At 43.0% G+C, this 11173-nt stretch overlaps 1 protein-coding gene across 2 annotated transcripts in view; it reads left to right on the top strand.

Moving 5' to 3' along the window:
* TRIP4 (thyroid hormone receptor interactor 4) overlaps positions 1-4252 on the top strand; it is a 55076-nt gene extending 50824 nt beyond the window's left edge. For both annotated transcript variants that reach the window (XM_077264017.1, XM_077264018.1), the window contains exons 12-13: positions 622-724; positions 4043-4252. In XM_077264017.1, coding sequence (XP_077120132.1) covers positions 622-724; positions 4043-4131 — 192 coding nt within the window. In that variant the 3' untranslated portion in view covers positions 4132-4252. The remainder of the gene's footprint in view (positions 1-621; positions 725-4042) is intronic.
* Positions 4253-11173: the final 6921 nt, after the last annotated feature.

Consider the following 11173-nt stretch of genomic DNA (forward strand, 5'->3'; position numbering starts at 1 on the left):
CAGTATGTGTAAGCCAAAACCAGGAGTGAGTGATAAATACAGAAGTGGTGACGTGTTTCTATTATACTTTTCCTCTGATTTGTATTTTTATTTTTAAAGCCTTTTTTTTTTTTTTAATTGTACAATAGTAGCAAAGCAAAAACAACTTATATAAATTTAGTACTCCTGCGATTGCATCAATCCACAGAAAAAAAATAAGAAGTTAATTACATCTACCAATAAACGGTCTTTAAAAAAATATCAAATGTAGAATCTGTTTTTCTGTTTGTTTGGCCTCCCAAAGGCTGTAATAATAAGTGCTTGAAAAGTCACATATACATCAAATTAGCACCACTGAAATCTACTGCCTGTCGTGCAAAAAATAAGCCTTTATGCGGTTTTAATGCTGCAAAAGTTTGTTATATGTACCCCAAAATTGTGCCACTGGTACATACAGCTAATACTGAGGAAAAAAAAAAAAGCTTTATTTGGTTTTGTCACTGAAAAAATTGTTATCACTTCTGAAAAGTGGGAAAAAAAAGGTTTACTCCTAAAGGCAAAAACTTTGTTTTTAGGTGTGTGAAAACTGCACTAAACTTGCATATTGTGTTCTATGTCAATGTTGTTTTTTTTTCCCCACAGTATTCCTCTCTCAGCCAGGAATCTGCGTCTCCATTTGTGTTTATTTGTACAAACCCTCAAGAGCTGCTCATAAAGTTCCCGATTAAAGGACAGCACAAGATCTGTAAGTTCTCCAATGTAAGAGTAGCCTGGTACTTATGTCTGGGGGAACAGAACTGAGTTGTGCTCAGCGCAGGGCCCAAGGGGAGGTATTATTATTATTATTATTACTATTATTATTATTTATTTATATAGCGCCATTAATTCCATGGTGCTGTACATGAGAAAGGGGTTACATACAGGGTTAAGATACCTTCACACGAAACGACATCGCTAGCGATCCGTGACGTTGCAGCGTCCTCGCTAGCGATATCGTTTCGTTTGACACGCAGCAGCGATCAGGATCCTGCTGTGATGTCGCTGGTCGCTGAATAAAGTCCAGAACTTTATTTGGTCGTCCGATCGCTGTGTATCGTTGTGTTTGAAAGCAAAAGCAACGATACCAGCGATGTTTTACACTGGTAACCAGGGTAAACATCGGGTTACCAAGCGCAGGGCTACGCTTAGTAACCCGATGTTTACCCTGGTTACCAGCGTAAAAGTGAAAAAAACAAACAGTACATACTCACCTGCGCGTCCCCCAGCGTCTGCTTCCTGACCCTTACTGAGCGCCGGCCCTAAAGTGAAAGTGAAAGCACAGCGGTGACGTCACCGCTGTGCTGTTAGGGCCGGAGCTCAGTCAGTGTCAGGAAGCAGACGCTGGGGGACCCGCAGGTGAGCATGTACTGTTTGTTTTTTTTACTTTTACACTGGTAACCAGGGTAAACATCGGGTTACTAAGCGCGGCCCTGCGCTTAGCAACCCGATGTTTACCCTGGTTACCCGGGGACCTCGGCATCGTTGGTCGCTGGAGAGCGGTCTGTGTGACAGCTCCCCAGCGATCAAACAGCGACGCTGCATCGATCGGCATCGTTGTCGCTATCGCTGCAGCGTCGCTTCGTGTGAAGGTACCTTTATAGATAATGTTTACAGTAAACAAATTTACAATTACAGACTGGTACAGAGGGGAGAGGACCCTGTCCTTGCGGACTTACATTCTACGGGATAATGGGGAAGAGACAGAAGGTCGGGGGTGCAGCAGCTCTGGAGGTTGGTGAGGCGGCAGAATGGTTATTGCAGGCTGTTGGCTTTCCTGAAGAGATGGGTTTTCAGGTTCCGTCTGAAGGTGGTGGATAATCGGACGTGTTGAGACGTGGAGTTCCAGAGGATGGGGGATATTCGGGAGAAATTTTGGAGGCGGTTGTGTGAGGAACGAATAAGTGTGGAGGAGAGTAGGAGGTCTTGGGAGGATCGGAGATTATGTGAGGGAAGATATTGGGAGATTAGTTCAGAGATATAGGGAGGGGACAGGTTGTGGATGGCTTTGTAGATCAGTGTTAGTAGTTTGAACTGGATTCGTTGGGGAATTGGGAGCCAGTGGAGGGATTTGCAGAGGGGAGAAGCGAGGAGAGAGGTGGATTAGCCGGGCAGCAGAGTTGAGGACAGACTAGAGTGGTGCAAGAGAGTTATCGGGAGGCCACAGAGGAGGGTGTTGCAATAATCAAGGCTGGAGATGATGAGGGCATGCACAAGAGTTGTAGTAGATTGTGGGCTGAGGAAGGGACAGATTTTGGCAATATTTTTGAGTTGGAGGTGACAGGAGGTGGCAAGAGTTTGGACGTGCGGCTTGAAGGACAGGGCAGAGTCGAGAGTTACCCCGAGGCAGCGGATTTCAGGTGCAGGAGAGAGCGTGATGCCGTTTACTGTATTAGATCGATCAGGTAGGGGTGTTACGCGAGATGGATGAAAGATGATTAGTTCGGTTTTGTTACACTGAGTTTTAGGAAGCGAGTGTTGAAGAAGGAGGATATGGCTGATAGACACTCTGGGATTCTGGACAGTAGAGAGGTGACATCTGGGCCAGAGAGGTAGATCTGAGTGTCGTCCTCATACTGGTGGTACTGGAAGCCATGGGACTTTGAGTTGTCCTAAGCCAAGGGTATAGATGGAAAGAAGTAGGGGCCCTAGGACAGAGCCTTGAGGGACTCCAACAGAGAGAGGGCGGGATGAGGAAGTAGTGTGGGAGTGGGAAATGCTAAATGTGCGGTCGGAAAGGTATGAGGCAATCCAGGACAGAGCAAGGCCTTTAATGCCAAGGGAAGAAAGAATCTGTAGCAGAAGGCAGTGGTCGACTGTGTCGAAAGCAGAGGATAGGTCGAGAAGGAGGATGGAGAACTGTCTGTTAGCTTTGGCTGTGAGTAAGTCATTAGTAATTTTGGTCAGAGCAGTTTCGGTGGAGTGGTGGGGGCGTAAGCCAGATTGGAGGTTGTCAAGAAGAGAGTTAGATGAGAGGTGGGAGGAAAGTTGAGCATGGACATGCTGCTCAAGGAGTTTGGAAGCAAACGGGAACAGTGATATGGGGCGATAGCTGGACATAGCAGTTGGGTCAAGGTTAGCTTTTTTGAGGATGGGTGTGATGGTGGCATGTTTGAAGGCAGAGAGGAAGGTACCAGAAGATAGCGATAGGTTGAAGAGATGGGTTAGGGCTAGAATGAGCGTGTTAGTGAGGTTGGGGAGCAAGTGGGAGGGGATGGGGTCAAGTGCACAGGTGGTAAGGTGTGATTTGGAAAAGAGGTCAGTAAGCTCTCCTTCAGTGATGTTGGAGAGGGAGGTTATTAGGGAAGGGCAGAGGTCTGGTATATGGAGTGGTTGGGGTGGTGGAACAGTAAGGTTATGAGGATTTGCTGTAGTGTCACGTTGTGACTAGTGCCATTCTACAACTAGGTCACAGTCTCAAATATATCCAAATGTCTTGGATTTTCTGTCGCTGGTCACAAGTCTCAAGCGACACACTTGACATAGACTTCAATGCAAGTCACTCTCAACGTGCAACTTGTCTGTTTTATTTACAGAAAAATCAGAGCTCTCAGAATAGAAATAGTCGTAGACAAGTTGCACAAGTGTTTGTCAGAATTGATGTGTTGTGACACGTCACCGCGTAGCTCTAGCCTTAGCCCTGAGAAACGTAGCTACTATATTCCGTTTACCTAGATTTCATTCTGAAAGTTAAACTTAGATATAAAGAAAGAAATGACCTAAGACCTGAACACTTTCTTGAGTATTGCTGTAAAAGTACATTTGGGTAGGATCAAAACCCTAATAAACGGACCGTCCTATGTTTCCTTTGGCTGCCAACACCGCACCGCTTTCACTTTACAATACGGCAGTTTAAGAAAAGAAAGCTGAGCTCTGATTGGTTGCCTTGAACAACAATTTTTTTTAGACAGTTTTGATAAATGAGGTATATCTTTATCTTAAATATATATTATCATAAGTGTTGTGTTATATATTTTTGGCATGCATTTGTTTTAATACTACATTTTTATTTTTTTTCCTTTCCCAGGGAAACTGGATTCTAAAATTCACCAAGGTGCCAAGAAAGGATTAATGTTCAAGAAATCTGCAACGAGTGGCACAGGATTGCACAGATGAAGGATTCAACATGGATATGCTTCTCTAGATTCCAATTCCTAAATACTGTTTGCTCTAAAGTTGTTATATTTTTAGAAAGCATTAGCAAATCCAAAATTTAAATAAAAAGTTATTAATTTGTGCACTGTATGTAAAATGGGCCCAGAAGCGCTACACAGGGCATTTTATGGGGAAAAGGTCTGGATCCCCTTGCTGTAGTGCCTATTTATGACGAGCTCTATAACAGGGACACCAGGACAGCACTGCGATACCTTGGATCACCGCTTAGAAAAATACCGTGCTGGCCAGTGTGAAGCTGCTGGGAAGCCAGTGTAACCTAATTTAGGATTCTGCTGCTAGTCTGCCCCCCACAGATCTGTTATTAAGGGAGCAGTCAGACGCCCATGTACTGGTAAATCGGACAGCAATGTACGGACTGGCCAGAGGCTATCCCAGACGTGACGGCTTCATATATTTCTATTCAGCTGTCACACTCTGGTTGGGAGAGCTGCTACCAGGCCGAGCATTGGGGTCCAATTTATATGGCCGTCTGACTTCGCCCTAAAGGAAATTTGTCACCAGGTTTTTGCTTCCAAATCTAAGAGCAACATGATGTAGGAGCAGAGACCATTTTTCTAGCAATGGATCCCTAGTAGTGATGAGTAACACCTTATCCGAGTATGCTCGTGTCCTAAGAGTATTTTCTGCATGTAAAAAAAAAAAAAAATTCGCGAGTCGACGCGGCTGCATGTTTTGCAACTGTCCAACAGCCGCAACACATGCAGAGATTGCCTTACAAACAGCCAATCCCTGCATGTGTTGAGGCTGTCGACCAGCCGCAAGACATACAGCAGTGTCGACTCGAGCATTTTTTTACCCGGATAACACCTTATCCAAGTACACTCGCTCATCACTATACATTACTGGAATCGGGGTCTCTGCCCCTTCATCATGATGCTCTCACATAACAAAAACCTGACCACAGATTCTTTTTATGTAAAGTAAAAATGCTATGCAAAGATACTGCAGTAAACTTTTTTTTTCCTTAGGTTTGGTAAAAAAACAGTTGTGCAGCAATTTATTTTCTTTTCTATAACAAGTCTTTAGTACAAAACACTACGTTGCGCTTAGATGGCAAAAATCCTGGTGACAGTCTCTTTAAGGACAGTTACAAAGATTAAAATACTTTGAAAAATGAGAGCGGGAACCTGTGAATGCTTTTGGCAACTACAGTGGCACTTCTTCCTGACGATAGCTTTATTGGTTCATAATCAAGTCACATATGTGGCATTTGGATTCCTTGCTTGGTGCCATTCAGCAGGACAGTGAACACTAGGCTTTTTTTTCTTAACTATTGTTTGAGGGGACCATTACCCCTGACGCCCATGCTCTAATGTATATGGAGCACAGAAGTGCCAGAAAGTGATTTGTTGTTCCAGGAGTGGACACAGCTGTCTGCCAAGTTAATTGGAAACTTGTCCCTGACAATCAGGATTTGCTTTCTGCCTTACACTTGGCCGCCCAATGCTTCCACCCAGGGCTGGCTGCAAAGGGCATCCCACACCACCTCTCCCCACAGAAGACAATGCCACCTGTTAGTAGCTGCAGATCCAAAAGACTCCATACAGAAGAGGTCAAATACGGTAATAGCAGTGCTCAAAAACATCAGTTAATCACAATCTTTATAGAGAAATGTGTATAATTTTAACTGCTTTACAAAAAATTGAACATTGGGCTGTTCTAAAGAAAAAAATGGCAGTCTGCATTTATCTTCACAAACTCACAATATGTACCACTTTTTATGATGATTTCGCATTCCTGTGAATCACTAACAATTTTTAGTAGTTATCTACAATTTTTTTTTTTTTAGAACTGCTTCACACCTATGTTGTATATAGTCAACCAACTTCTGGCACAACTGTTATTCCAGCACAGGACGCTTGGACTGCATCCCGCAATTTTTTGGCATTTGTTGGCTTTGCCTCACAAATGGTATTTTTGATGTCTCCTCACAAGTGTTCCATCGGATTAAGGTCAGGGGATTGGGCTGGCCACTCATAACCTCAATTTTGTTGGACTGGAACCAAGATTTTGCCCCATTTCAAGGGCATAGCCTCTTCATCATAAGGCACAACCTCTTCTGGTATTTTAATTTTTGCAAACTGGCACCAAAGTAAGAGAAACCTGCCCATATCATGACTATGGCTTGAATGCAGAGTTTGGGGGTCATCTGACGAACTGCCTGAGAACCTTGGAGCCAAGAAGAACAATTTGACTTACTTCAGTCCACAAAATGATTCTCCATTACTCTTTAGGCCAGTTGATGTGTTCTTTGGCAAACTGTATCCACTTCAGTACATGTTTTTAACAGTGGGACTTTGCAGGACTTCTTGCTAATCTCGACACCAAGATCGCGGGAGATGAGATTTCAGCGCTGAGATCTCATCTCTCAAGCTCTTGGTCCCAAGATCTCCATCTGCGCATGCGCCGCCTTCTGGTGGCCATTTTCCCAAAGTCCTCCGCACAGGAAAGCATGGACGAACTGCCGGGGGGGGGCTCTGGCCTGTCACAAACTGTCGGCAGAGCCCCCACAGCAGCGTAGCCCCCCTGCAGCACAGGACACCTGCACACCCCCTCATCCCAGCCTGTAGCAACGCTCCACTCCTGCCTCCTCCAGCAGCGACCCTGGGACCCCGCTTCACCGCAGCCACCACCCCCGGTAAGCAGTAAGATGCATTTATTATAAGAAGCACCACCAATTTATAAAAAAAAAATTTTTTCCTATTTTTCGCCTCAAAACTTGGGGTACGTCTTATAATCCAGGGCGTCTTACCAGGCGAAAAATACGGTATGTTAATGCTCCTACATAGGCTGGTGTGTGTGTCTTTAATATTAATGAGGGTAACTGGCTGAAGAGGTTGAACAAGGAAATTACATCACAATTTTTTTTTTTTTAGTTTATTTTTATTTAGCTCCATAAATTTGCAAAAACGCATATAAAACGTGTATTTTCAGCTGCGTTTTTCTGCCAAGAGATGCAGAAACCTTGCAGAAATTTCTGCAAGCAAATATGCAATGTACGCACATGGCCTAACGGGACTTATTCCTCCTTCGCGGTTTTAAAATCGTGATGTGGAGTGAGGGTACAGCAGCCCCCAAAGTCCAAAAATCTCGGGTTTCAGCTACCAGGGGTAGCTGAGACCCTGGAGAACACAATAGGGGCTGGATTTTCCAGTCCCCTATCACATTAAAGAAAAAGTGTGCCCGTTATTAACCCCTTCACACCTGAGCTTGTTTTCACCTTCCTGACCAGGCCAATTTTTTCATTTCTGACCACTGTTACTTGATGGGGTAATAAACTCTGCAACGCTCCAACGGATCCTAGTGATTCTGAGATTTTCTCATGACATATTATACTATGTGACAGTGGTAAAATTTCTTCGACATGACTTGCGTTTATTTGCAAAAATATCAGAAATTTGGCGAAAATGTTTGCAATTCTCAAAATTTAAATTTTTATGCCTTTAACTCAAAGATATAGCACGCAAAATGGTTAACAAATAACATTTCCCACATATGTAACTTACATCAGCACGATTTTTTAAACTTTTTTTTTTATTAAGTCCTAAGGGTTAACCCCTTCACCCCCAAGGGTGGTTTGCACGTTAATGACCGGGCCATTTATTTGTGAAAAAAACGAATATTTGGCGAAAATTTTGAAAATTTCGCAATTTTCCAACTTTTAATTTTTATGCCCTTAAATCACAGACATATGTCACGCAAAATACTTAATAAGTAACATTTCCCACATGTCTACTTTACATCAGCACAATTTTGGAACCAAAATTTTTTTTTGTGACGGAGTTATAAGGGTTAAAAGTTGACCAGCAATTTCTCATTTTTACAACACCATTTTTTTTTAGGGACCACATCTCATTTGAAGTAATTTTGAGGGGTCTATATGATAGAAAATACCCAAGTGTGAGACCATTCTAAAAACTGCACCCCTCAAGGTACTCAAAACCACTTTCAAAAAGTTTATTAACCTTTCAGGTGTTTCACAGGAATTTTTGGAATGTTTAAATAAAAATAAACATTTAACTTTTTTTCACACAAAATTTATTTCAGCTCCAATTTGTTTTATTTTACCAAGGGTAACAGGAGAAAATAGACACCAAAATTTGTTGTACAATTTGTCCTGAGTACGCTGATACCCCATATGTGGGGGTAAACCACTGTTTGGGCGCATGGCAGAGCTCGGAAGGAAAGGAGCGCCATTTGACTTTTCAATGCAAAATTGACTGGAATTGAGATGGGACGCCATGTTGCATTTGGAGAGCCCCTGATGTGCCTAAACATTGAAACCCTGTACAAGTGACACCATTTTGGAAAGTAGACCCCTTAAGGAACTTATCTAGATGTGTGTTGAGCACTTTGACCCAACAAGTGCTTCACAGAAGTTTATAATGCAGAGCCGTAAAAATAAAAAAACATATTTTTTCACACAAATGATCTTTTCGCCCCCAATTTTTTATTTTCCCAAGGGTAAGAGAAGAAATTGGACCCGAAAAATTGTTGTGCAATTTGTCCTGAGTACGCTGATACCCCATATGTGGGTGTAAACCATTGTTTGGGCGCAGGGCAGAGCTCGGAAGGGAAGGAGCGCCATTTGACTTTTCAATGCAAAATTGACTGGAATTGAGATGGGACGCCATGTTGCGTTTGGAGAGCCCCTGATGTGCCTAAACATTGAAACCCTGTACAAGTGACACCATTTTGGAAAGTAGACCCCCTAAGGAACTTATCTAGATGTGTTTTGAGAGCTTTGAACCCCCAAGTGTTTCACTACAGTTTATAACGCAGAGCCGTGAAAATAAAAATTCTTTTTTTTTTCACAAAAATGATTTTTAGCCCCCAGTTTTGTATTTTCACAAGGGTATCAGGATAAATTGGACCCCAAAAGTTGTTGTCCAGTTTGTCCTGAGTACGCTGATACCCCATATGTGGGGGGGAACCACTGTTTGGGCGCATGACAGAGCTCGGAAGGGAAGGAGCGCCATTTGGAATGCAGACTTAAATGGATTGGTCTGCAGGCGTCACGTTGCATTTGCAGAGCCCCTGATGTACCCAAACAGTACAAACCCCCCACAAGTGACCCCATATTGGAAACTAGACCCCCCAAGGAACTTATCTAGATGTGTTGTGAGAACTTTGAACCCCCAAGTGTTTCACTACAGTTTACAACGCAGAGCCGTGAAAATAAAAAATCTTTTTTTTCCCACAAAACTTTATTTTTTGGCCCCCAGTTTTGTATTTTCCCAAGGGTAGCAGGAGAACTTGGACCCCAAAAGATGATGTCCAATTTGTCCTGAGTACGCTGATACCCCATATGTTGGGGTAAACCCCTGTTTGGGCACACGGGAGAGCTCTGAAGGGAAGGAGCACTGTTTTCCTTTTTCAACGCAGAATTGGCTGGAATTCAGATCGGATGCCATGTCCCGTTTGGAGAGCCCCTGATGTGCCTAAACAGTGGAAACCCCCCAATTATAACTGAAACCCTAATCCAAACACACCCCTTACCCTAATCCCAACAGTAACCCTAACCACTCCTCTAACCCAGACACACCCAACCCTATTCCCAACCGTAAATGTAATCCAAACCCTAACCCTATCTTTAGCCCCAACCCTAGCCCTAACCCGAGCAATAACCCTAGCCCTATCACTAACCGTAACACTAACCCTAACCCTAGCCCCAACCCTAATTCTAACCCTAGCCCTAACTCTAGCCCTAACTCTAGTCCTAACTCTAGTCCTAACTCTAGCCCTAACCCTAATGGGAAAATGGAAATAAATACATTTTTTAATTTTTTAATTTTTCCCTAACTAAGGGGGTGATGAAGGGGGGTTTGATTTACTTTTATAGCGGGTTTTTTAGCGGATTTTTATGATTGGCAGCCGTCACACACTGAAAGACGCTTTTCATTGCAAAAAATATTTTTTGCGTTACCACATTTTGAGAGCTGTAATTTTTCCATATTTGAGTCCACAGAGTCATGTGAGATCTTGTTTTTTGCGGGACGAGTTGACGTTTTTATTGGTAACATTTTCGGACACGTGACATTTTTTGATCGCTTTTTATTCCGATTTTTGTGAGGCAGAGTGATCAAAAACCAGCTATTCATGAATTTCTTTTGGGGGAGGCGTTTATACCGTTCCGCGTTTGGTAAAATTGATAAAGCAGTTTTATTCGTCGGGTCAGTACGATTACAGTGATATCTCATTTATATCATTTTTTTTAATGTTTTGACGCTTTTATACGATAAAAACTATTTTATAGAAAAAATAATTATTTTGGTATCGCTTTATTCTCAGGACTATAACTTTTTTATTTTTTTGCTGATGATGCTGTATGGTGGCTCGTTTTTTGCGGGACAAGATGACGTTTTCAGTGGTACCATGGTTATTTATATCAGTCTTTTTGATCGCGTGTTATTCCACTTTTTGTTCGGCGGTATGATAATAAAGCGTTGTTTTTTGCCTCGTTTTTTTTTTTTTCTTACGGTGTTTACTGAAGGGATTAACTAGTGGGGCAGTTTTATAGGTTGGGTCGTTACGGACGCAGCGATACTAAATATGTGTACTTTTATTGTTTTTTTTAATTTTATTTAGCAAAAGAAATGTATTTATGGGAATATTTTTTTTTTTTTCTTTATTTAGGATATTTTTTTATTTATTTTTTTACACATGTGGGGAATTTTTTTAAAACTTTTTTACTTTGTCCCAGGGGGGGACATCACAGATCATTGATCTGGCAGTGTGCACAGCACTCTGCCAGATCTGCGATCTGCTGTGCAGGGCTGCAGGCTTACCAAGTGTCTGCTCTGAGCAGACACTCGGTAAGCCACCTCCCTCCCTGCAGGACCCGGATGCCGCGGCCATCTTGGATCCGGGACCTGCGGCGAGGAGGGAGGTAGGAGACCCTCGGAGCAACGCGATCACATCGCGTTGCTCCGGGGGTCTCAGGGAAGCCCGCAGGGAGCCCCCTCCCTGCGCGATGCTTCCC

Source organism: Ranitomeya variabilis, chromosome 5 (assembly GCF_051348905.1).
Source record: "Ranitomeya variabilis isolate aRanVar5 chromosome 5, aRanVar5.hap1, whole genome shotgun sequence".
Classification (NCBI taxonomy): Eukaryota; Metazoa; Chordata; class Amphibia; order Anura; family Dendrobatidae; genus Ranitomeya; species Ranitomeya variabilis.